This window comes from Tasmannia lanceolata, unplaced genomic scaffold (genome assembly GCF_043159265.1).
Source record: "Tasmannia lanceolata isolate RefF3 unplaced genomic scaffold, GAP_Taslan_0.1 ptg000024l, whole genome shotgun sequence".
Classification (NCBI taxonomy): domain Eukaryota; kingdom Viridiplantae; phylum Streptophyta; class Magnoliopsida; order Canellales; family Winteraceae; genus Tasmannia; species Tasmannia lanceolata.
Window position 1 is genome coordinate 74,462 of NW_027518701.1, and position 26,802 is coordinate 101,263.

A 26,802-nucleotide genomic window follows, 5' to 3' on the forward strand; every position below is an offset into this window, starting at 1 on the left:
GGGTTGATTTTGATAGAAATAGGTACTGGTTTTCTTAAAATGTCAGATATCTAGTAGGTTTCTCCAATCTTTAAACATAAAAGGAGATGAAATGTAATAATTAATACATGAAGTAGTAAGAAATAAAGGAAGAATCAAACATGAATTTGAAGGATCGAGAGATAAGAGTACAAAATCCTCGAGTACAATACTTTAGGGTTCATATGTGGTACAGCGGTAGCGATCCATCCAAACGAGTCAAGCTCGAAACTCATCCTCTCCAGCCTTGGAGAACTCCTCCGCTCTCCAAGACTTCCTTACTCCAAAAATTACCCTTTTTTCATATGATCAAAAACTAAACTCAACACTACCCACTAATCACTATTTATAGAAAATCCCTCCCCTACAAAACCACTCTTTATCATTTGATTATTTAAACCTGAAATCACACAATTTCCTGCAAGATTTCCTTGCTTTCCATTTGGATTCCGTGGAGCATATGTTGGCTAGATTTTAATCTCACTTGGGCTCATTTGCCCAGTTAATTCTTTTTGTGTTTCAGAGGGATTTTCATGTCCAAACCAACAGGCCATAGCGAAAAGGTTGTTATACTAGGCCACTCATACTGGCACCATGTTTTAATAATTGCACAAATTGAGCTTGTTTTAATAAGTGCACAAACTCAGCTTGTTGTTTTCTTCTTCGATTGGCATTTATTACAAAACCGGGTTATTTAAGCATCCCACAACAGTAGCATCTCAACACCACCGAATTGTCTAACATACTGTTAGTACCTTACCGATACGCCAAAAGCTCGTGAGCTAATGGTACGTCTTAGGCAAGGCCCTTTGAACCTGTCCTATACCAGGCTGGGTCTCACCAAGGCCTGGGCGGCCACCTAGGCAGCCCCTAGCCCCCACTCAGGACCGTAACACATACACTCTTCGCTTGCTTTCCCGCAGTTTCTATACGCTCTTCGTTTCCTTTCTCGCGGTTTTTATTTCGTCGCCTTCTCTTCCATCTCGAATAAACCTTCCTTTGTATTCTCTGCCATCTCGAAGAAAACCAGAGAGAGAGAGAGATGAGAGATGAGAGATGAGAGATGTGGCACCTTTGCATTTCTCGTGTCCTTGGTCTCCCTTCTACTGCTTCGAGGAAGACACCTATTATTGGCGAACCTCTTCATCATCTGCTTTCAAGATTTCTCTCTACTGACTCGGTACGATATTTATTTCGCTCTTCATCTCAATTTTGTTTAAATCCCTTAGAAGATGAAGATGTCTCATTGCTTCAGTTGCTGGTGTGTATGGGTTCCATTTATTTTTTCTCCCTAAAGCGTTTTTATGCCTTTTCAATAAGTTATCCATGTGGTTTTAGTTGATTGCTTCGTTTTTCGTTTCTTTGGGACTTTCAGTATCTTTCACTGTTCGGATTGGGGTTTTTCTGCTGCTAATTTAGCTGGCATTCATGTTTTTGTTGTGGAATTCTTTCCTTTTCGTTTTCATGTATTTTCTAGAGACCTATTTTTTTTTCCCTGGGCTGATTAAATCCGATATGTTGATATTTCATTTGTATTTTATTTTGTGTCTTGATTTGTGTAGTCAAGACAAGGTCGAAAAAATCCTAATCTATTCGACACGACACGGTCGAGTGCTCGGTCGACACGGTTGAGTACTCGGTTGACGTGATCATAATTCGGGTGTTAGAGGATTTTATTGACTCTGTAGGTCAAACTGCGTAAAGCGGCGGCAAAACACAGAACACGGTGAACGGAAAAGGGAGTCGACTCGGGGGAGTTTCTAAAACTCGTAAGGGACCTGATAACCCATTGACTAGAATGGACTCCCTGTTAGGATATGCATCAGCAAGCACCACTCGATGGCCAAGCAAGCTCCAAGGTAAACGGGGTGTAGCAACCGACATGCTTAGCTAGGCTAGGAGTGACCATCAAAAGTTTTCTGGTGACATACTTTTAAAGACGCAACGAGACGTGTGCATTTTTTATTTTAATACCGAATGCATCCACTATAATTTGTACATATGATACAGCAAGCCACAAGCCATAGGCCATGCAAACAACACTGGACTAAATGGCCCCATGACACTCCCCCACCCATTTACGTCGACGCCCTAGTGTACAATTTCTCGAAGTAGGCCCGAACTTGGTCTTCCGGTAGGTGGAGCTTCTTCATGGGTTCCCAACAGGCCCTTGCATTTCACGATGTATTTTTTTGTTGGCTTTTGGGAACTTCCTTGTCGAGCTATGTGCTAGGTCATTATATGTTCAACTTCTTCCACAAAAGATGTTGCATGTGGTTCATCATGGGTTGACTTGTTTCCGCTAACGTCTTTCTGGTAGACATGATATGGCTTCAAACATCTTGCATGGAAGATTGGATGGATCCTCGGCCAAGTGGGGAGTGGGACTCAAAAGGAGACTTTCCCAACTCTTTCAAGGAGGGAAAGGGGCCTTCATATTTTCGAACCACTCCAAGCCTTTGTGCTCTCTGCGGGTGAATTTGAGCTAGCTTGGGTTGAGTTTAGCCAACACAAAGTCCCCAACTGTGAAGTTCTCCGCCCTTTCTGTCTTGATCTTCCCACTTCATCCTTTTGGAAGCTCTCTCTAGATATGCTCTAGTGATATTTGCATTTGTGTGCCATGCCTTGGCCATATGATAAGCATGGAGGCTGCTTCCAGTATACATGGTAGCGATGGAATGAGGCGTGGAAGGTTGTCAACCAGTTGCTAGCTCGAAGGGCCTCTGATTAGATGTAGAGATCCTTTCTAGGTTGTAGGCCACATCGAACAAGTGAACCCAATTCCTTTGGTTAGCGCTAACAAAGTGCCTTGGATATTCTTCAACGAGGGCATTGACCCTCTCTCTGTCCCTCACCTTAGGGGCGTAGGCTAGTGGAGAAGTTCAGCTTCATTCCCAACAACTTAAATGCTTAGGTCCACAAGCGGCCCGTAAATCTTGTCCCTGCCACTAGGGGTGCAACTTGGGTCGGGTTGGGTCGGGTCGGGTCCAACCCTAACCCAACCCGAGATAGCATTCTCTCAACCTTAACCCAACCCAACCCAAGCCTCGGGTTGAGGATGGTCAACCCTAACCCAACCCCCACCAAATTGGGTCGGGCTGAGTCGGGTTGGGTTCGGGTTGAGTCGGGTTCATCTCGGGCCAAATAGAAAAATACAAGGAAAAAAAGCATAATCCTAGAAAAACATGAGAAAACTAGAGGACAGTGGTCGGTTCGGGTCGGGTCGGGTTGCCAAGGCCTCAACTCTAACCCAACCCGAAATGAAATCGGGTTGGTTTTCCCAACCCAACCCGAGCCAAAATCGGGTTGAGCACGACCTAAGTTGCACCCCTACCTGCCACTGAACAATATTTTAGGGCACTCCCAATATTTCACAACATGACGTAATAACAGTCTAGCTGCCTCCTTTGCACTACAATATAGAGGTGCTGGGATGAAGGTTGTGTACTTGAAAACTCTATCCACGTCCACTAAGATGAAGCCAAAATCCGACACCTTAGGAGAACTCACAATAAATCAAGGGAGACACTTCTAGAGTCCCTTTGACACTGGCAATGGGTCTCGGAGTCCCAATAGATTATCCCTTTCCATTGCCTTGTTGGCATGTAAGGCACGTTTGGACAATCGGAGAATGTGATGAATCCAGGGATGCCCTGCCCATAGTTTATCATGGTACTCCCTAAGAAGCTCTTTCCTTAGGTCCCTCGATCATGGGATGTACATTTGACTCCACTTAGTGACCAAGAGGCCCTCTTGGATCCATAAATGTCATGCTTCTCTCTCCTCCACAAGCTGCATGATGGTTTGGGCAAAGGGGTCATTCTCAAGTCCTTCACGGATGTGGTCGTGTAGGTTGATCTTTAATCGGCACACTGAGGCCTTTTCTTCTAGTTTCAACGTGGCTGACTAGGCCTTCCTACTCAGTTCGTCTCCCACTTGATTTTATCTGCCCGTCTTGTACTCAAGCACATTGTCAAATTCCGCTAGGACGTCTTGCCATCAATCTTGTTTTGGCGATAACTTTCTTTGGGTATGGAAATAACTCGTGTCCACGTTGTTGGTCTTGACAACAAACCAAGAGCCAAGAACTTAGTATCTTCAGACTCTCAAGTAATGTACTATTGCGTTCATCTCCTCTTCTTGCATAGTGTATTGTCCTTCTGTGTCATTGAGCTTGCAGCTCTCATAAGCAATTTGGTGTCTCTCTTGCATGGGCACACTCCCAATGGAATAATCTGAGGCATCAGTTTGGACCTCAAAGGGCAAGGAATGGTTTGGCCGTTGCATAGAAATTGTATAAATCATATGCATACATTGAAACTGTATAAATCTGTTCTAAAGCTTAACATTCTGAAACTCTGAAGGCATTCTAGCATCTAGAGCAGGATTATACCCATTCATTTCATATTAACTCAATATTAACATAAGCCCTTAATTATTGCAATTAGCCCACTCAACCATTAATTCCAAATAGCATTCGCCTAAAATATTTGATCTCAACCCTCTCATCATATGATCCAAATCATTGGACAAGAATAGTGCAGCTGCTAGAATCACACCCTCTAAATCTCAAACCATCATACCTCACCTTGAAATCTGATCCCCAAATACTTTAGATCCAAATCTAAACTACCTTAATTCCATTGATTTCAAATCTTAAAATACCCCTGGCTGCCAACTTAAATCGAATTCAAAATTTAAATTCAGAATCACACCCTCTAAATCTCAAACCATCATACCTCACCTTGAAATCTGATCCCCAAATACTTTAGATCCAAATCTAAAATACCTTGATTCCATTGATTTCAAATCTTAAAATACCCCTGGCTGCCAACTTAAATCGAATTCAAAATTTAAATTCTTTCTCTATATCAAATTTGTTTTTTTTTTAAATTTTCATTTGTTATCATATTGTTTTGTTTTTGTTTGTTTATTATCCTTTAGGCGTTTTTCACCTCTCTCTCTCTCTCTCTCTCTCTCTCTCTCTCTCTCTCTCTCTCTCTTTTCTCCAACTTAGCAAACTATTAGATTCACATTCAAATTTTAAGTCTATATTCGTAATCAAAATTTTAAATTCTCTCTATCAAATTTCAAAATTTTTAATTTTAATTTGTTTCAGATTGTTTCATTTTTTGTTTGTTTATTGTCCTTTCGGTGATGTACACATCTCTGTCTCGAACTCTCGATTGATTGATTGATTGCAGTATCTTCAAAGCTTTCTATAATAAGCATGATGCCTTCTAAACTAGGGTTTTCACTTCAATATGCTTAATTATATGTTACACTTTGACAAATATCTTCATTTTCTTTTATTATTTCCTTTTTGCTTTTCTTTTCTTTTCCTGTGAATTAGTAAATTAGTGGTAATGGTTTAGCGTTCTTTCACTGCGAGTTAAGTTTTTTATTCTTTTTCTTCTTCTTTTTGGATGGATTATCTTTGAAGAGTTTGGTAGTTTATATCATGCTATTGCATTTATCTTTGGATTTGAGTTCCATGGAAGATGTTTGTTACAGGGTGCGGGACGATCGTTGATCATACATATGATGCCGTTGTTGTAGGAGCAGGTGGTGCAGGGCTCAGAGCAGCCATCGGATTAGCCGAGCATGGATTCAACTCTGCGTGCATTACAAAACACTTCCCTACTCGTTCACATACAGTTGCAGCACAGGTATTTGGAATTTAAGTGGTCTTGGAGATTTCTTCCGGTTTCTACCCTAGTCTTTCTGGGAAAGTTCTCTATTTAGACCTTTGCTATGAGGTGTATGTAATTTCTGTTGATGATTGTTCACTAGTTATGTTTACTGGAATGGAAGGTATTTATCAGCTGATATTGTAGAAATTTGGAATGGTTCTGAGTGGAAAAGACTAGTGGGGCCTTGGATGAATGGGGGTTTTGCAGATTTTGTTCTTATTTCATTTAATCAACTGCCTATATTCCATGTTTCTCAATTTTCTTTTCCTTTTTAAACTAATAGAGTGAGGGATGATTGAATTTCGGAGTAAATACTATGCTCATACCTGCAGTGTGCAAACTGATCCTTATGTGCATTTGGAGTCCCGTGATGCTGTTCAACTGTCTTCATAGTATGAACTATGAAACTTGGAGGCATTTTCCATGGAAAATTGTGGTCATTTTATTGAGAAACATTTTATTGAGAAAATGAAGGAATTCTCCAGTTTAGAACACTTTATTACTCAAAGTTTTTGTTTTAGTGCTGAAAACATAAACCTGAATGCAAGAGACAATGATGACACACAGACAAAATGTGGCTTGGAGCTTCCTAGGATGACTCATTGAGTAGCCTGTGATCTAAACTAGTGGGAAGATGCACACCATTGATATGGAGTAATTTACTACTGTGATGGAAATAGAGATGCTTGGAAGCCAATGCTTGGCACGGTAGAAAAATCACGTAGAAAATATATTGCAAATGTCTTGGTTCTGTATACAATTAACATGTAACTGGGGTACTTTCTATTGCAAATGCCTCTTACAATGTAGCTTCACTCGCTTGGTCTGGTCCTTTGTGTTGGCATGCTCCCAAGTCACATTGCAAGACATTTTGAGTCATGGAGATTCGCTCCTTGAACCTTTAGAGGAAGAATTATGTGGAACATTTTCCCATCTGCCACAATGGCTTGTATGGAAGTAAAGAAACAGGAGTCTTCAAAGGAGTATCCAAAGGTGTGTAAGGAACATTCAAAGACAATTTTTTTTCTACGGATGTCCTGTGGGCTTCCGGTCTTGACGGGTTTAGAGGCATTTCGGTGTCCTTTTACAGGTCATGGGAAGAGATCAGACAGACCAGCGTGCATTCAAAGGTTTGTGACCTAGGTGGGCTCATCCCCCCTCCTGGAAGGATCACGCTGAACTTTGACAGGTCAAGCTTAGGTAACCCTGGCCCGTGGGCATTGGGGACCTTTTCAGGAAAGACGTGACCCATGAGTGAGCTGATTTGGGCATTCTTCAGGTCAGCTTTTGGTGTCATCATGGTTTGAAATTTTGGTTTCGGCCTTAGCTGGAAAGCCTGAAATCGAAAATTCGGCCGAAATTCAGTAAAAAAAATTTGAAAATTTCTAAATTTTTAGCTGAAAATTTGGCTAGAAGTCGGAATTCTGGACATAAAAAAATTAAAATTAGCCAAAATTACTGAAATTTTGATTTCGGTGAAAAAATCTTGGACCTACACCGATTCATGGTACTTTCATTGTCGGTCCCGGCTGAAATCTGAAATTTCGGCCGAAATTTTAAACCACGGGTGTCATACGGCTGGAGGATACTGTTGTATCAAATCATTCTTAATTCCTGCTATACCTTGTTGATTATTTTCCCTCTAGGATCTTGAGTTTGTGCAGTTCCGTCCTACTGGTATATATGGTGCTGGGTGCCTCATTACTGAAGGTTTCTGTTTATTTCAATTCTTGAAGTTCATTAGCTTCTTATTATAAAAAGAAATTGTAAGTAAATGGTTCTTGGTTTGTATAGTGGATCTTTGGGTTCTAACTTATTTGTGAATCTTTTTTATTCCCATGGTTTGGATGATGTACCTTTTATGTGCAATTGGTAGGGTCTCGAGGTGAAGGTGGTATTCTTAGGAACAGTGAAGGTGAACGATTTATGGAACGATATGCCCCAACTGCCAAGGATCTCGCTTCAAGAGATGTTGTTTCAAGATCCATAACTATGGAAATTCGTGAAGGACGTGGAGTAGGTATGTGCTCACAAGGATCACAATATATTGTCATCCTGGCAGGCAGTCACCGTAGGTGTTATTTTTTGTAGATTTTGGATAAAAAATGGTCATGATTACTGGGTTTCTTCAGTTGGAACCTATGTTGCATCAGTACAGATACAAGTGTCGGAATCTGACACAGGTATCGAGTGTCAGATTCAGCAAACCTCAAAAAGAACGATTTATGGATCCGCCAAAATATTTTAATCAATTTTCAAATTTTGTTTTCTTACATAATAATATGGTTATAACAAGAAATATATTGAAAATTTTAATTGGTTAAGTAGATATAATATTTTATTTCTATTTAAGAAACGTACAAGTAGAATGGGTAAAACTCAAAACATGAGATAATTGTAAAGTTTTGGTTGTGGAATGCAGAAAAAACAAATAAGAGATATCTAGAATTGTCTCAGAGAATCCTTTAGTATTGGAATCCTAGAGGTGTCCGACACGGATTCTTCGCCCATTTAGAAGAATCCATGTAACATGGGTTGGAAAGTAGTAGATTTATAGCAATTTATTTAAAATCCTTGGTTTGATTAGTGGGCGTGATCCGATCCAGTTGATAGACTCACGATTTGTATCTTTCAAAGATTGAATAATTACACATTTGAATAGTACAAAAACTTCTCGTCATTTTTATCAGCATCTGCTTTATCATCTTGATTTACTACAGGACCTCTGAAGGACCACATATATCTCCATCTAAATCACTTACCCCCCGAAGTACTTAGGGAGAGACTTCCTGGTATCTCTGAAACTGCGGCCATTTTTGCTGGTGTAGATGTTACCAAGGAGCCCATCCCTGTTTTACCTACAGTGCACTATAATATGGGTGGTATCCCTACCAATTACCGTGGAGAGGTAGCAATGAAATGGTAATTTCTAGCTGTTGTTTTCAATCCATATTTCAATTGCAATTTGATTTATGTCTTCGGCCTCTCAGGTAGTTGATATCAAAGGTGATGACCCAGATGCAGTAGTTCCAGGATTGAAGGCTGCTGGGGAAACGGCTTGTGCATCAGTTCATGAGGCTAACCAGCTTGGTGCAAATTCCCTTCTTGACATAGTTGTTTTTGGCCAAGCTTGTGCGAACAGGATTTCAGAGATCCACACCCCAGGCAGGTTCCCATATCTTTTTCTTAGATTTTTACTAGTCCCTTCAATGTAGTGCATATCCTAAATTAGCTAGAATTCCTCTACTTGTTATCATAGTTTTAAATTTCGGCCGAAATATCCCGGTTTCGGTTTGGACCTAAACCGAAAGTACATTGAATCAGTTTTTTACAGGATGTCAGTGAAATTTTGCCGAAATCCCGAAATTTCCACCGAAATTACCTAAATTTTGTAAATTTCCACCAAAATTTTAAAAAATATGGAATTTTTTACCGAATTTTACATTATTTCGGCCGAAATTTCCACCTAAACCAAATTATATCAATTTCGATGGTGGCCAAAACCGACACCGAAACCGAAATTTAAATCCTTGTTATCTCGTAGGAGCAAAACAAAAACCTCTGGAGACTGATGCTGGGGAGAGGACCATTGCATGGATGGATAAATTAAGGTACTCAAATGGAGCAAAACAAAAACCTCTGGAGACTGATGCTGGGGAGAGGACCATTGCATGGATGGATAAATTAAGGTACTCAAATGGTTCATTGCCGACTTCAAAAACCCGTCTCAATATGCAACAAGTGATGCAAAATAATGCTGCTGTATTTGGGATTCAGGAAACATTGGAAGAAGGTAATCGATAGGAACTTTACGATCTCATTATGTTGCATGCAAATAAGAAAGAGAACCAATGTTCCCAATTTTTTTTTTTGTTCTTTATTATCCCTTTCTTTGGTAGGCTTTTCGAAACACTTTTGCTTATTAGGTGGAAGCAGTTTCCTTATAATGAGTAGGACTACTTGCCTTCTTTTTTATTCGACTGACCTCATTATTGCCATGTGTTTTCTACTCGCTGTATATAACTCATTCCCTTGTAGGCTGTGAGTTAATTGACAAAACATGGAAGAGCTTTCATAATGTTAAGGTTCGAGACCGCAGTCTGATATGGTAAATATCTTTTAAGTGTTGGAAAACGATAATAAAAATCAGCCAATCTACAGGTATTTGAATTTTAACTATTGATTGCAGGAACTCTGACTTAATAGAGACTATAGAACTGGAAAACCTTTTGATAAATGCATGTATAACTATGCACTCCGCTGAGGCTAGGAAGGAAAGCAGAGGAGCGCATTTTCGTGAAGATTATCCGGTCAGATTTAGTGTCTACACAGATTTCTCATTTCTCTACTCGATTTCATATTCTGAACTGTAAATGTCGCATCTTCTGTTTGCAGAAAAGGGATGATGAGAACTGGTTGAAGCACGCAGTGGGGTTAGTCTCTCTCTCTCTCTCTCTCTCTCTCTCTCTCTCTCTCTCTGTAGTTTTCAACTGCCACATTATTAAGGAAGATGGGTGTAGATTAAGCATTGGGAGCTTGGGTTATTTATGAGTTGAGGATTTGTGAATGTCCTCTATGGTGCCCTGTCTCCCATGGTTTTATTTGGAGGTTTCTTGAGAGGACTCAATGCTTAAAGCTATATGGGTTGACATTTTAGAGATATTTAGGGTTTTCCCAATTATTGGGACTAGGTAATAAGTATGCTTGAGGACCTTGGGCATCTATTTATATATCTTAGAGGGAATTCTTAGTAGCTACATGTTAAAATTAGCTGGCTGTTATTCATTTCTTTATAACCTCATAGACACTTATTTTTTAAATGGAAATGGAAACATGCGAGTTTCTATCAGATACTTCGGTGAATCCGGTACAATCACGGAAGTCTATGAAAACACACGAAAATGATGGAAACTTAAGATGAAACTTCAGGGAATGCTAATCGCAAATGTACACATAGAAACCATTACGTAAGAAAGACAACCATCGATAATGATTAAACAACAATGAACACTTAGTGACATGTGTTGTTGGATGTCTCCTTCCTAGCCACAATTTGGATCTTATGGAAGGAAAGAAATGCGAGACTCTTTAAGGGTATCGCGAGGAGCCCCGCTTTTCTCTTCATTAAAGTGATTTCCCTTACTATATCATGGGTGAAATCTCTCCCATCCTTTTCATTTGCATCAGCGTTCGACCTATGGGAAGGATGGAAGGAAGTTTGTTTATGGAAAAGAAGCAAGCGATACTTCAAAACTGCCATCCTTCGCCGGTAGGCTCTCTTAAACTAAATTTTGACGGATCTAGTTTGGGAAATCCGTGACCGTACGGCATTGGGGGTGCTAAGAAGTGATCAGGGATTCAGGGTGATGTTGTTTAGGCCTTCACGGGTCTTATAGGGGTTGCGGCTGCTTCAGAAGCTGAGGTTTGTGCTGCTCATCAAGGCTTCAAACTCTTGGCATCATATGAGTTGGACAACGTGGTGATTGAAGGGGATTCCTTAAATGTCATCAAGTGGCTCAGAGGAACCCAAAAGAACCCTTGGAGGTTTGATAGATACTTCGATGAGATTTCAGATTGCTCTAGATCTATGGCTCCATCCTTCAAGCATGTCCGTCGATTGGCAAATGAGGTGGCCGATAGTTTGGCTAGATCGGGGTGTCAAAAGAAGCTTTGGCCCTTTTTGACTCTCTTTGCCCATGATTTCTTGTTGCTTCTTTTGTATCTATCTTTATTGCATCTTTCTTTAGTAGTATCTCGACCATCTCAGTATCTTCTTTAATGTAATTGGTGGTCATTCAAAAAGAAAAGACGTGTTGTTGCGGGTTTTTTTTTCTAATACCAAAAATCTTATTAATAAGAAAAAAAAGATATGAGATGGTTTGCTACAAGCCAAACAAAAATAAACCGAAAATTACAAGGGGGGAGCATCTAAGAGTTCTAGGCCCAGGTTGGTCAGGCTGGCCAATCTATCTGCCTCACTATTAGTGGATCTACAGATGTGTTGAAACCTGACTTGATGACCCCCAACTTGGTCCAGAATCCCTCAATAGCATTAGCATCTAAGAGTTCTAGCCTCAGGTTGGTCACTCCAAGGGTCCGTTCAGTTGCGTTACTTCGAGTGGAAAGGAAATGGAAAAGGACTTATTTTCCACAAAAAGAACCAAATTCTGGCGTTCTGTTGTGTAACATCGAGTCTTAAGGATACTGATGTGGATTCCCTCGAATCCTACGTGTAAAGCCAAAATCCACGGGTAAAAATCCGTCTGTCACACGCGGAAACGAGAAACTTTCTCCCAAATCTCATTTATCGAGACTCAAAAATCGAAACTCCCGCAAGAAAAGAAACCCTCGCTGCAAGTGTAGCCTCTTACCTTCCTGGTCGTCTTCTTCTTCAGCGAAAAGAGCTGCATCTCTCTCCTTGGTCGTCTTCTTCTCCAGCTAAAAAAGCTGCATCTCTCACCCTGGTTCTGCTCGTGCTTCGCTAAGATCCTTCTGCCCTCGCGTGATCACCTCCTCACGAAACCTTTTGTTCAATATGATCTCCATTTAAAGGCAAATGGCAGCAGAAGGAAGTTCTCTCACTGGGAAGGTTTTGTTTTTGTTTACGATGTCTTGATGAGGACCACTGAGATGAACATTCGGCAAACTAACTGCTAAATAGTCATCAAAGATTTGATATTATCCAAAAAGTAAGGCTTTTAAAAACTAATTGCCACAACATCCTCGAAACAAACCACTGTCAATTTACATTGTTTTATTTTTAAAATGACAAACCTACCCCTTATCTTGTAATACCCACATGCCACTTGAAATCTTAAATTCAGGAAAAGCAGGGACATGTGCATACCCATTGAAGTTAGATTAGAAAGATTCCTTCAATGGTGAATCAAAAACCCTAAAAGATGCTCTATAAGAAAGAACCTGTAGAAAACTAGAAACCTAAGTCAATCGAAGTTCCATTCTCCTCCAAAATCTTTATGAGTTCTTGAGCTTGAGGTTCGTTCCCCCGCTCGATTTCGCTATTGAAAGAAAAACAATGTTGGAATGGCGTGTACAGGCAAGAAATCGCAGAGAGATTCGAAGTTTGAGACCATGATTTCCAACACGGCATCAAAAGCTCAATTTAGTTTCTGTAGGAATATATAGATGAGGGGTCTGATCTATGACTTAGTCGAACCCAAAAATATGCAACTCGAAGCCAAAATTATTTTCTTTTGAAAAAATCCAGAACCGAAATCTTAAGGAGATTGTACTTATCTATTTTTGAAGAAAACCTTTCTGTAAATCGGAATGAAAGGAGAAGGCTGAGTCGTGCCATTTGGTCATTCTCCTTATGAATCGTATCCGCCCCCTATTGATGCAACCGGGATCTGCGAATCGACACTCCAAGATAAAACAACCAAATATGGCTCCGGTCCACGTGCACTCGCTGACTGGTCCACCCAGAATCACTGCGGAATAGTGCTCAAACACGGAAGGAACAGAGGAAGAAGATGAACAGAAACAGTGTGTATTTTGTCTTTTGCAAAACATAATTAGTATGTATAGATCGTGTCTTAAATAGTGCTTTCTTCTTCATTTATATAGACATCAATACGACTGTTGGGGGGAGGCACAATTAAGGGTGTAACTATTCGAGAATAGCCACCATTAAGGAGAAAAACGTTTCCTTTCCCAACATACACATTTATGACCGTTGGAGACTTGAAACAATCTTTTACACTTAATGTGTGCCGTTACCCTTCGATCCGACGCTTCGGAATGCACCCGCTCAAGAACTAGCTGTTGGAGCGAATTGGGCCGACCGTTCAGTCATTCCTTGGTTTCGAGCTTTGCAGCCCAATCCGACCGAGCCTTTTGACTGACCCCAATGGTCTAACCCGATCGAGCCGACCGACCCGAAAAAGAGATTGTAATTATCACTAAAAAGATGGTTTTTAATTTACCGGAACTCGGACCCCAGACCACGGGCCATGGCCAGGCGAGGCGCGGGCGCGTGTGTGTTTTGAATGTGAACTTGTGTTCATATAAAACCAAGGCACCCTACAAATTCTAAAGCCCCTTGAAGGCCCAAGCCTTTCTTTAACTCTCCATCTTATATGGATGAGTTTTTCCTTCTCCATGAGCAATGTGGGACTATTTGATTTTGAATTGTAGTTGGGAACCCACTCCACAGTCACACACCCCAAGATCCTGGGTTCAAGTCCCCATACAAGCAAAAGACTCTTGTTTTCAAAACGAGAGGGAAACTTTAATTTGAATCTTCCCTCCAAATTTTAAACATAAAGACAAAAACATCTTTTGACCTTTTAATTTAAAATTTCTAGCAGTTTGCTTCCATTGGCATTCAGATTCCGCACAAGCAGGGAATATCCTGACAATCCGGTCGTTCTGACAAGAATTGGAAGGTCTCAATCAACACGATGTTTGTGATGTGCTCGTCCTCATCATCATCGGCTTCGAGTGAAACGAGTTTTGTTGTGGATTTAGGAAATAATACGGCTTACCAGATTTCTGTTAAGGAACAGAAACAACAAACAAACAGTGTTAGTGAAACCTTTTCCGATGCAGGGAGATGAGGCACGGACTATGTTGCTCTCTTTAAGGTGAATTTGCGCCTCTGCGGAAACTAATTCCGATGCAGAAGATTACTGGCCGCAATCACCCCAGGATACAACAGCCCGACGCACCGTCAATCTCCAAGAACTGCACGATTAAGGAGATTCGAACCACCCAAACACTCTAATTGGCCAACAAAATACGTAAAATAAAAGAAGAAAGAAATCTCTGTTTACAGAAGAACAGTGAAAAACAAAAAGGAAACAATAGTTTTCTGAAATGGTTTTTTGTTCTGCTGTTGTATCTGAAAAACACAGAGAACCTCCTCTTTTATAAGCAAATATATGTCCGTTCGACACACCCTTTAATGGAGTAAAGACGCCCTTTAAGAAAAGAGCCGTTCAAAAGACGTTACGGATGCCAAAGGTTACCCCAACAGTCACAACGTTTAGGAACGGCGCAGTTATTTGTAAAAATAACGGCGGCGTTATTTACCCAGTTAATTGACGTTCTGGTAAGCCGGCTTACATAATCAATAACGGCGAAGGTAAAGGTGAGTTAAACGGACAGAAACAAAAAATAAAATGTAGGGGAAGGAAAAACCTTGACTCACACGCGTGGCCGAGCCGAGCCGGGCCGGGCCGGGCATGTGCGGTATAGCCAAAAGCCCACCGGGTCCACTTGGTGGCTCATGCGCGTAGGCCCCCATTCTCCTCTTCTCATTCACAAAGCTAAAGAAGTGAAAAGCTATATAAACACATGAAGCTTTTCTCCACTTTCTAATACGGGACTATTCACTTTTGTGAAGGAAGTGAGCAAACCATTTTCCAAAACCAAAGTGGCTTCTTTTTGTGAACAAAACAACTTTGTAAATTACCAACAAGGCCATTTTTGTATTAAAATACCAACAGGTTTTTTATCTTATGGGACTTGGACTGAGGGATCTAAAGTTCTTAAGTTTGGTTAGGGTTTTGTATCACTTGATAGGAATTCGAGGTATTGCGACAAGGTTGACAGAAAAGGGGATGAGGAATGCAATGAAGATGCCTTAGAGCTCACCAGTGTTGACAAAATCGATCAATTTACTTATAACGATCATGTGTTGGAAAACAAGAGTGGAAACAAGCAATTTCCTTTCGAGGATAGTCATGAAGAGTGTTTCAAAACGTGAATGCTGGTCAAAACGCTGCCAAAGCAAATCCTAGTCGACTCAAAACGACGTGGTCGAGTACTCGGTCGTCGCAGCTAAGTACTCAGGTGACCTAGTCATAATTCAGGAGAGTCGAAGGAGTTTCGATTGACTTTGTTGGTTAAAACTTAAAACATTGACTAGGGCAAGGACCCGGCCAAGGTGAGGGGGGGTCGACTCGGGGGAGTACATGATGACGCAGAGGAGTTTTGAGACTATGGTCGTGAAAGGTTCCTTTGGAAGCAAGGAGTGAGCAGGAGCAGCACATGATTGTATAATGAAGCAGGCGTGACGAAACATTATAAAGCTGAGTTTGAGGACTCTCAGAAGAATGTTGGGCAATAAGATAATAAAATTGCGACTCCAAAGTGACCCTCTCCTCATCTTGGAGTACTTCCTTTGGTGTCGTGGTTCTGAGTATGCAATCTCCAATCACTATGATCGACAGTGTGTGGGAAGAGGTGAGGCAAAACAAGAAGCTGAACAAGTTCAACCATACAATTATAGACCAACAGTTTGCTTTCTACCGGGCCAATCGACTGAAAAGATTGAATGCTTCAGATCCTAACATATGCCCAGCCATGTTCCAGAAGGGTCTTTCATTGTGAGAGCGTGCAATCCAGTGTCAAAATTGAAATAGCATACACTTAGAAAATTGAATCTCCCAATGGAGAAAAGAAGGTAAAACCTACCGAGTTAAAATTATGTTTAATTGACCTTAAATGGAGGTACATTTGTCTTTTTAAAAACAGCAAATTTAAGAAGTGGATGCTGGTATGTTTTGGGGATGTGGCAGTTACTTTTTAAAAGCTGTACATTTTAGGTAATATTAAGTCTTTAATGACTATATAGCAATTATTTTGTATATTAGGGACATTTTTGGCAAAAATCCCAAAAATTAGTGCTTTTTTATTTTTGCATAAAAATAAAAAAATTAATTATAATAGTCTAAATTACTGTCTATAACAATACAATAGTAAGAATTGTACTATTATATTTTCCATGCTCATTTTATTTCTTATGTTTTTTTAAATTATTTATGATTTTCTAATTTTTAATGCCAAAAATTAATTCTTTGCCCTATTTTTAAATAAAATAAAATAAACTGACTCAGTCAATCAGTAGATTGGGCAAGAATTACTAATGTATAGAAAGCTAAAATTTAACTTGCATATTTGATAATTTATTTTTTGAAAATATAGTTTTTCAAAAATTAATAATTTTTGAAATGAAAACATAAACCGACTCCGTTAATCGGCAGATCGGGCCTGAATAAGCAACAAATAAAAATAAGAACATAACTTGCCTATTTGATTACTTATTTTTCAATGTATAGTTTTTCCCTTATAACAAAAATAAATGATTTTTTAAATGAAAAAATCAACTCCTTCAATCAGTAGATTGGGCAAGAATAACTAGCATAAAATATTAGAATCAAACATGCGTTCTTGATTACTTTTTTTCAATAATATATTTTTTCTCTATTTTTAAAGGATTAAATTAATGCAGGAAAAATGACATTTCATAAATTAATTCATGTGAAAACGCATGTCAGTTGATGCATTTGCACAATAAAACATGTTAATTAAAGTAATAACACTTGAACTTTGGAGTCAAAAACTAGGTTTTCGATGAAGCTTCGGTTGAAATGTCGATGTGTTGATAACATACAGGAATATTTTATGCTGTCGACGTAATAGTTCAGTTGACATGACCGAAATGATACCGAAATGTGGCCGACATGGCCAATATTTCAATGTAATGGTTCACTTACATTAGGTTCCATTTCGCTGTATATCTTTATATCTTTTTATTCTCTTTAATGAATTCTGGTCGGGGTCTTTTTATTCTCATGAAATTAGAGACAACTTATGTTTGATGGATACACATACATATGAAATCTTAGAGCATGTTCAATGATATTAGGGGAAGCACAATCGATTCTCTATACATAAGACCATATATGTCACAATCCTCATAACTGTTACCTGTGCGAGAAGACTATTGGAATGGTATACAGGACATAATTAATTTGATCAATCGAGCAGTATTAATCGGTTGGGGCCCTTACCATGGGTTGTCACAATCTGAAACGAACGGGCCCTTATGGAGGAAGGTCCTCTAGAGCCGACCCAGACCTGAGAGTGTTTCTCACTGTTAAATGATCTTAATCATTCTTTTGAAAGCTGTTACGTGTCCCACTTGGATGAAATAAGTTTGTTTAGATTTTGTTGATTTTGGGATTTGCTTTCTAGTTGTTTCGGATAAGTAGGAGTGTTATGGATAAGGGTTAGTTAGATTAGAGATTTTCTATAAATATCGCACACGTTTTAGAAGGATGAAGAATTTAATTTGAGAAATTGTGTTTTCGTGGCACAAAGGAGGACGACCCTAGTGGGTCAAGAGGTCGATCTTCCCTCTGAGTCTCCGAGAAGATCAAAACCCTTGCGAACCGATCTAGGTTCGTAACAAAAGCACTTAGCTTTGGGTCTCCTATCAGCCAAAATTCAAGCCAATTATTATTATTTTTTTGAATGGTTAAATTCAAGCCACTTATGCAATCCCAATTTCTAATAATTTGTATTTTTTGTTCTTCATTAGGGTGCCACTTCAGAGTAATAGAGTGAGGTACTCGAACTACTACATATTGAGTTCCACTTTTGATTGATCCAAGCTATCGACTTCATAGGAAAAGAAAACCACTCTCCTAAAATCACAAACCCAAAACATAGAGAGAGAAAGATAATAAACTAGATGGATATGAAGAATGAGAGACATCCCCCCTCAACCGGGAAACTCTCAACTTCTTTTCCCTCTCCAATTTTCTCTTCTTCTTTCTGTATATTCTGTGTTGCTGTTTTTTTTTTTTTTTTTTAACACACAAGAAACAAAAATACCAATAGAGAAGTAGCAAACTCTGTTTGTGTTACAATATTAACAAAAAACTATTTTGTTCCACATAAAACAAAAATACCAATAGAGAGGTAGCAAACTTTGTTTTTGTTGCAATATTAACAAAAACCAATGTATTAGTCTTGGTTCAGCGATGGAGATGAAACAGTAGTAGTCACAACTTAAAACAACTGGTTTTTATTCTTATTGCAAGGAGAGCGATTTCAAGCTGCTGATAAAGGTGAATACATGTCGTTTTCTACGACTCTAATGGGGCTTTCAATTTATCATTTGCTATACTAAAAACCCCATATTAGGAGTTCAAGCATGACTCTTTGCAACAGCTTGTGGTTACAAGTTTCCCCTGCCTCTTGTCGAGTTTTGGGAATGACGAAGAAAACTTCAGAGAGAGAGAGAGAGAGAGAGAGAGAGAGAGAGAGAGAGAGAGAGAGAGAGAGAGAGTGAAGGGAAGTGGAATATGGCACTTCAAAATATAGAACTATTACATAGTATTTATTCTTGGTGAGACAGTTATATGTTGATTTTCATCCTTTTCTAGTCATAGAAAGGACCAAACTGGTATGGATGTCTTTCTCTTTCGATAGGTACTCAGCAACATGTTGTTCATATATTTGGAACAAATCATTCGTTATCGTCGCTCCAAACTGATCGGCAAACATGGATTCTGAAATAGCTCTTATACACTTTGCAATCTTAGGCCCACTTGTGAACTTCCCAGACAAAAATGTTTCCTCATTATCTTCACTACCATTGGAATTATCAGTTTCAATTATTTCGAGTCGATCAAGTCTAAAGGATCCTTCTGTCTCAACAATAGCCTCCAGTTCATGAATTGAAGGTGCATAATAGGGTACATTAAATGAATCCACTTGCTCCTGCTCAATGACTCCCTACAGTGGAAAAGCTTATTAGCAAAACATAGAAACCAATAATATGTGAAGATGTAACCATGTTTAGAAGAGGGAGAGAGAGGAAGGGGTGTTTAAGTGATTACAAATACAATGTGATGTTGCCTCTACCTGTGAGACCATGTCATTGAGAGCTTGAGCCAGCAGTTCCCATTGGGAAGAACATTCCTTACTAAATGGTTCTGAGCTTCTTCTACCAGCAAAAGTAAGGACCATACACCCTCCACCAATTACTTCTTCCGAGCGTGACTTGAGAAACAAAGAGAAATCGCTCTGAAATTGCGCCAAGTATGCTCTAAACACGCTCGGAGGGCTTGTCTTTGATATGTAAATTTTGCCCTTGTTTAATGTGTTACCCTCATTGTGAAGCCCTTGAGGAACCTGGCATGTCTTAATGCTTAAATTAGGATTTGCTTTGAAAAATGACATGCTTACATGAAGTTTTCTCATCAGATCTTTGAAGTTGAAACAAAGTAGAGTGTAAATAAATTTATGTCTATGCACGAGTTTCCCTTGTAGAAATATCTATAATTTACATACTAGCCATGCTTCTTTCCTTTTGCCACATCTATTGGCTCCACCCACTCGGCATTTTGCACCTCTTGTTTTGATATGGTACGGCCCACCATCTCTACCCAAACTGAAGCATATGGTGAGGCCCACCATTTTACACCCATGGGTGGCCCCCCCATACGGTGGGGCTCACTATTTTACACCATGGTTTGATAGGGTGTCTCCCATAAGAAAATGTAAATGCAAAGAAAATGGAACAATAAAAATGCCTCTTCAACATAAATCCATGCAAGTACCATAAGTATCAGGATTCAATTCATTTCTAGCACAAAATCATGTCAGTTTCTTTATCTCAATCACACACTGCTGATGCAATGTTCTTGCAACTCCATCCAAATCTATGCATAAGGTGGGGCCCACAATCTTTGATAGGGTGGGTCCCACCAATTAAGTCAAACCCATGCATCGGGTGGGCCCCACCATTTTACATTGCGTTTTTGATGGCGTAGGTCGCACAATCTCCACCCAAGCCCATGCTTAGGGTGGGGCCCACCAATGTAGATCTCATGTTTTGATGGGTTGGGGGAATGCTATTCACCTATAGAGAATTTATATGATGGGTGGCCGTGAAAACACGTGAAGTCTAAAAAAGTTGGTACGGCCCACTTTTTTTATGATCCAAACTGTTCATCTGTTTGGGCACAGCGTAAATAGGTTGTGCCCCAAAAATCAGATCCATAGGATGATCCTAACCCTCCGATCTGAACTGATCTGAGTATGGAGATTTTCAAAAGTCATTTATGGAATCTTATACAGATCGGAGGGTTAGGATCATCCTATGGAACTGATTTTTGGGGCACAACCTATTTGTGTTGTGCCCAAACAGATGAACGGTTTGGATCATCGAAAAAAGTGGGCCGTACCTACTTTTTTTAGACTTCACGAGTTTTCACGGCCACCCATCATATTAATTCTCTCACCTATAAACATGTTTCTTTACATTATCATTCGTCCTTTTTTCCATCAAATTTTTTTTTTGGAATTTTTTCCCCTAGCAATTTTATTTTTCTGCCCCTAATTAAGAAATTGATTTTGTCGGCAAAACCCGGTTTGTCCATTTACCACTGGGTTTTGCCCCTTTTGTCGATGTACCATTACTAATTACTGGTCACCTACAAAATTAGTTTTGCCCAACGGCCAAATTGGTTTTACCAATTTACTACTAGTAATTAGAGGTAAATCCCATCATTTTAAACTTATGAATAGCATGTCACTAGATCATTTGTATCCCACTCTTCCTTACGCATTTAACACATAGAAATTTACAAATCCTCAAATCTTATTGATGCATGTGCATTCCTACGATAATGACGCAGCCTGATTTTTGACTTTTGGACCACTACATACAGAATTCGGAAAATTGGTAAACTAAAAAGTTGTAGATCTTTTTGAGCTCTTTCCAATGAGTATAGGCACTCATAAATCGGATAAGTGGTTGGAGAGTTTTAACTATTTTAGTAGATTGTGTCTGTTATTTCTAAGTTAGTTAATGTGTTAGTGGGTTCCTAAGTTATTTATGAGCATGTGAGTCCCTAAGCTCGTTAGGGGAATAGCTTGGATGTTTTTTCTCAAAGAGTCCTCTATTAAAAGTGTAGCAAACATTTGTAAAAGGCTATTTTGTTGGAGAAGAAAGGTTTCTAATATTTTGGCACGAATTTGACTTCTTCTTCTTCCTCCGCAACCTGAAGGATTGAGTTCGTCGATCCGAAAGGTATCACTTATAAAGACAAGATCTATTTTTAAAGGGATTTGTGAAAATCAAATATTCCCAAAAGAGCTTTTCTAAATAGTGATCTCTGGCTCTCTAAAACAAAGCCCTCAGCCCACCTCTCTCTCTCTCTCTCTCTCTCTCTCTCTCTCTCTGTGCATAGAAAAAAATTATGTATTTGTGATGAGGCGCTGAACATATTTCTGACAAAAACAACATAATTTTTTTTAAAAGTTTTTGAGGACAACAAGAAAATAAGATAGAAAATTTGCATTTAATTGCAAAACTGAAAGAGTTTTTGAAATATTTATGAATTTGTAAAAAAAATTTAAAAAAAGGCATAAATTTTTTTAATTTTTTTCAAGTATCATTCAATTATTTTGAGAATTTTATAACTACGCATAACACAATTCAATTCATTAAATTTCTCATAGAAACCTTGTCGCAGATACAAGAAAATGGTGTAGGTGAAAGTGCTGACCTGAGAGAGCCAATGAAGACTACTAGAAGAATGAACAAAGTGTAGACTTTTGCTTGGGAAAAGCCTCCCATAAAAGGAACCAGCCAAACCTGCCACGAAACACTGCCCCAAACCGACCCCTTTCTCTTCATTAAGTTTCTCATAAAAATCTGGTAGTAGATATCTGAAAATGGTGTTAAAATCATTCCCTGGAAGGTCATTCAAGAACATTTGGAACTCTGGCAAAGGATGGCTCAGCTCGCGGCATTTCATCTCTATAGTATCTATAATATGAGACAGCAAAAAGAGGGTGTTGGGTCCTGAAGAACAACCCAAGTCTGCTATGCTCAACCTCTTAGGGAAGGAGATGCAATAAAGATCTAGTATGGCATCTTCTACTATGTGCATCTCTTTGGTTATTATTGATCTCTATAAGAAAAGAAAAGAAAATGTCATAATCAAATCATGTTGAGGACCATTGGAGTGAATATTTATAGAGCAAAATGAGAGAGAGAGAGAGAGAGAGAGAGAGAGAGAGAGAGAGAGAGAGAGAGAGAGAGAGAGAGAGAGACCTGTGCGGCTGAATTATTAGCATAGCTAGTATCTCCTACACCCTCATTCATGTGAAGAACTTGTTGCACTTCCATGGCTTTTGTTTAATGGCCTCTTTCAACAAGCCGAGATAGATCAAGCCTTAAATTTCTCTCTTATACCAATAGCCTTAAAGAAGGATATTTATAGGAGGAAAAATATATGTGGCAATTCTTTTCATTTAATAAACCCGCAGATGTCCCCACCAAAACCTACCTTATCTACCAAAAAGATTGTATTGAATAGATTTTTTGAGGATTTAAAATGAAATTTTGCCCGTTATATTTGACCAATAAAAATTGATTTTTTTAATGGATCTTACCTTGACAATTCAACCTGATTTTTGACCCATTTCTATATATTTTTGCCTTTTTGCCAACTTTTCATTTTTAAGCCAATTTTTGCCAAATTCAACCTGATTTTTTTTATGGATCTCTTCTAATTTTTGTCATTAATTATTTTACTAATTTCAAGTGTTTCTTCTCCCCTCGCTTCCCTTTTCTTCTTCTTCTCATTCTCCTTTCTAAATCAGAGGGCAACGGTGCAATGCTACCGTCGAAGAAAAGAGGGCGGGGGCGGCCGAATGACCATGACTACTTGAGAAGAGAAACATAAGACCTGAGATATGCATCAACCCTGTTTTTCAATACATTGACCGTATAACCACTGTTTTTCATAGGGCTGCAACTCGGGTCGGGTTTTGGAGAACCCCACCCTACCCGAGAAATATCTCGGGTAGGATCGGGTCGGGTCGGGTTTTTTCACGTTGACGCAATTTTTTAAGGAAAATTCTTGTTTGGCAAGGCAACTCAACTCATAGAAGTAGAAATTACATTCACATTACACTTGAATCAAACAATGCCATAATCAAACAATGTTGTAATTACAATCAAACAATGCTGAATCAAACGCTTGAATCAACTCAACTCATAGAAGCAGAAATTACACTCACATACAATAACAGTGGGTGCGTGGGTTTTCACTTTTAACTTGTAACTAACAATAGAAAAAAAATGTACATACTATAACTTATGTAACTCGGGTCGGGTCGGGTCGGGTCGGGCCCCTTCAAACCCGGCTCGACCCGAGATTCATGCGGGCTTTTGAATGCTCAACCCGGCTCGACCCGAAACCCATGAAACCTGAACCCGACCCAGGTTATTTTCGGGTCGGGTAAAACCCGGCTCGAGTTGCAGCCCTAGTTTTTCAGAGGGCAACGGGGCGGCCCAATGACCATGACTACCGCATTATATAGCCACTTTGTTTTTCAATACATTGACTATATAACCACTACAGTTTTCAATGCATTGATTGGGACCGCAGAGCTATGACTAAGGACCTGGTCCTTTCAAATTGTGACGGCTGACGGGGAGGGCTCCAAAGGTCATCACAATCTGAAACGAGCAGCCCAACAAATCAGTTAGGCCATATATGTTTAGATACCCACACGATTTATATTTGGATTCCTTACATTTGCAGTTGAGATTTGGAAGTGTATCAGATCCTTAGATTTCCAAATAAGCTACAACAATGAAAAAATTCGATTTTCAAATCTATTCTGCAAGATATTATTTGGAAATCAGAGATTTTATATGGGGCACCTTTGCATGTAAGGGTCGGAGAGAGAAAACACCCCCTCCCTTGATTTGAAATCCATCAAAAGCCCCCATTTTTTACTTTTTTTTGGATATAAAATCAAGGTGGCAGGTTTTTCTCTCTCTGCCGTGGTGATCTCACAGTCGGCCACCATATAATTTATCTGGAAATCAATATTTGTGGCAATTAACCTCACCCTCTATGCTCCTTAACCTTGCTGCAGCAGCAGCCAAAACTCAAATCCAAATCTAAATAAAAAAACGTGAGGTATCCAAACGTGGCCTAAAAGCCTCCACCAAGATAAGTGTAAAAGTTCAAATTGATGTTGTGGATTTCGGATTCTGAATGTGACAGTCTTTCCAATAAAGAGAAAGTACACTGAGTCAAAAGTACACTGAGTCAAAAGTTGAAAACAGGAGATCCTCTTTTTCCTGATAGTGTCCGCCGAATAAACTAAAATAAGAGAACAAAGAACAGTGAAGTGCACCCCACCAAAAATAATTTGGTTGATTTGTAGACGCTCACGAGCATGTAATCCATGTCATGTCACACTTTTCCTGTAAATAATGAGCAAGTGGAGAAATGATAGAATGGAGGGTGCCCTCAAGGGCCCCCCTATTGGTTAATTTCTGCAAAGTGCGGCGCCCAAAAAAAGGGAATGGCGCCGTGTTGACTTTGCATAAATCAACCAATAAGGATGCACTTGAATCTGATTAATGCAAGGTCGCACTTCATTCTATCAGTCCTTGAGCAAGTGATGCATAACAAGAGCTTCTTCCACTTCTGTCGTGAGTCGCCCATGTATCAGCCTTTCACTTTAATGCGAAGGGTTGAGATTAATTAACCTCAGTCCTTCCCATTAAATGGAAAGGCTGATATCCGGGCGACCCTTATATCAAAGATATACGTCAACAAGCATGGCAATTATATACAGGGAGATGATATTTTCACTCCCCTAGCATTACGTGCATACTCTCCTTATAACGTGATTTGACGTCAAAAAGCATTAAAGTTGCCCACTTTTCAAGTCAAATCACGCTATAAGGGAAGCGTGCGCGTAATGTAGGGGGAGTGAAAATATCATCGCCCTTATATATAATGTCTCATTGAATAAGTCGTGTGATATTTAAAAAGGAAATATAATAGCAGGCTCTCTAAGCCACATAAACCTTGGCTCATAATTCTACTATCTATCACTAAAGGGGCAGCTTGAGTGGAAGGTCAGACGTTATTTTTTGGGAGTTTTTATATGGTGTAAGGCCTTAGAACTATACGGTAGAGGTACCGCCCTTGATATTTGATCCAACACGGTACCAAGGCATTATTGTTGTAAGGCCTTACATGATAATTTCACATTTTTTGGAATTAGTCTGTTTTTATGTGATTTCATACTAAACAATTCCTTTGTTGGTGGGATATTTTTCCTTGATCATTCATGAAAAGAATTATAAAATGGATTGTTAACTATTCCTAAATCTCTGATTAATAAAAATCTTACTGATAAGACCTCTTCAATTATAGCAAATATCTTATTACAAATAATTTCGACGTTGTAATTTATCTATGCTAGGAGGAAAATTAGAATTGGACCACCAAATTTGTGTACAATATAGTTTGGTCAGATGCCTCGAATCATCCATCACGCTTACTCTAGGAATAAATTTTTGGATGAATACCTGGCAATCTCCATTGACTAGATACAATAAAGGCCAAAAATACTCTCTGCCCAGCCAGTATGCCCGGTCAATATAGCATCGAAATAGAGTCTGGCCAGCAAAAGGTGGTCCATCACTCCTACCCTAGGAATAACTCAGATTGAGTATGTCCTTCTAGCTTAGAAACTATTTTCATGACAATTTTTTATGTAGGTTAATTCCCGCCATAATATAGCAGGTAGTTTTTGAACCCGATTTTTGGACTTCTAGATGACAGTCTAGAAAAGTTGTAAACTAGGAAGTTGTAGATCATTTTGTGCTCTTTCAAATGAGTATAGGTTCTTGAAAATCGGATGAGTAGTTGAAGAGTTATGAAAATTTTAGTAGACTGTGTCAGTTAGTTCTTATGCTAGTTAATGTATTTGAGTGTTCCTAGGTTATTTATGAGCATGTGAGTCTCTAAACTAGTGAGTGGGATAGTTTGAATATTTCTTTCTCAAGGAGTCCTCCATTAAAACTGTAGTAACCATATGTAAAAGGAATTTTGTTGAAGAAGAAATTTTTTTCTAATTATTTGGCAAGAATTTCACTTCTTGTTCTTCCTCCACAACATAAAGGATTGAGTTCGTCGATCCGAATAGTAGTAAAGTGGTATTAGAGTATCTAGGTGTAACCTTGCGATGGTGATCATGAGACGATCCTACGTTAGTGCTTACCAACGAGAGCTTGCGTTAATTCAAATCTCTCAATGGCCAATTGATGTTGCTGAGGTCCGATCGAAACAGAGCCTCCCAGCTGATGGAGAGATCTTCGTGACATTGAGATTGAGGAGTTGAGGCGAAAAGCCTAAACCCTCATCAAAAGGTTAGTTCTACAAGAGCCTCCCGATGAGGTGTAGGAAAGTAATGGAACGGAGCCATGCCAATGCCAAAGAGAGTG

General features: G+C 39.3%; 2 protein-coding genes across 5 annotated transcripts; one reads left to right on the top strand and one right to left on the bottom strand.

The window, feature by feature from the left end:
• Positions 1–1,010: 1,010 nt before the first annotated feature.
• LOC143857325 (succinate dehydrogenase [ubiquinone] flavoprotein subunit, mitochondrial-like) lies at positions 1,011–22,689 on the top strand. Of its 4 annotated transcripts, XM_077367749.1 has the most exons (10): positions 1,011–1,198; positions 5,578–5,687; positions 7,588–7,731; positions 8,432–8,619; positions 8,702–8,876; positions 9,256–9,504; positions 9,750–9,819; positions 9,901–10,021; positions 10,107–10,144; positions 22,010–22,689. In XM_077367749.1, exons 1-10 carry the CDS (start codon positions 1,068–1,070, stop codon positions 22,026–22,028), a joined length of 1,245 nt encoding a protein of 414 aa, XP_077223864.1. In that variant the 5' UTR covers positions 1,011–1,067; the 3' UTR covers positions 22,029–22,689. The 4 variants fall into 4 exon arrangements, with proteins under 4 accessions (XP_077223864.1, XP_077223863.1, XP_077223865.1 ...); XM_077367748.1 differs by lacking the exon at positions 22,010–22,689 and having other exon boundaries at positions 10,107–13,552; XM_077367751.1 differs by lacking the exon at positions 22,010–22,689 and having other exon boundaries at positions 1,061–1,198; positions 5,533–5,687; positions 10,107–13,552.
• LOC143857327 (putative jasmonic acid carboxyl methyltransferase 1) lies at positions 18,779–22,722 on the bottom strand. The gene is made up of 4 exons (XM_077367752.1): positions 22,594–22,722; positions 22,043–22,450; positions 19,392–19,661; positions 18,779–19,262 (listed from the first exon to the last, which is right to left on the bottom strand). The coding sequence occupies exons 1-4, from the start codon at positions 22,666–22,668 to the stop codon at positions 18,897–18,899; spliced, it is 1,119 nt and encodes a 372-aa protein (XP_077223867.1). The 5' UTR covers positions 22,669–22,722; the 3' UTR covers positions 18,779–18,896.
• Between the last annotated feature and the right edge of the window lie 4,080 nt (positions 22,723–26,802).

Coding starts and splice junctions, on each gene's coding strand:
- LOC143857325 (XM_077367748.1), top strand. CDS start 1,068: ATGAGAGATGAGAGATGTGGCACCTTTGCATTTCTCGTGTCCTTGGTC. Junction 8,877..9,255: donor TTCAGAGATCCACACCCCAG/GCAGGTTCCCAT, acceptor GTTATCTCGTAG/GAGCAAAACAAAAACCTCTG. Junction 10,022..10,106: donor ATTTTCGTGAAGATTATCCG/GTCAGATTTAGT, acceptor TTCTGTTTGCAG/AAAAGGGATGATGAGAACTG.
- LOC143857327 (XM_077367752.1), bottom strand. CDS start 22,668: ATGGAAGTGCAACAAGTTCTTCACATGAATGAGGGTGTAGGAGATACT. Junction 22,451..22,593: donor CTAATAATTCAGCCGCACAG/GTCTCTCTCTCT, acceptor CTTTTCTTATAG/AGATCAATAATAACCAAAGA. Junction 19,662..22,042: donor GTCTTCATTGGCTCTCTCAG/GTCAGCACTTTC, acceptor AAGACATGCCAG/GTTCCTCAAGGGCTTCACAA.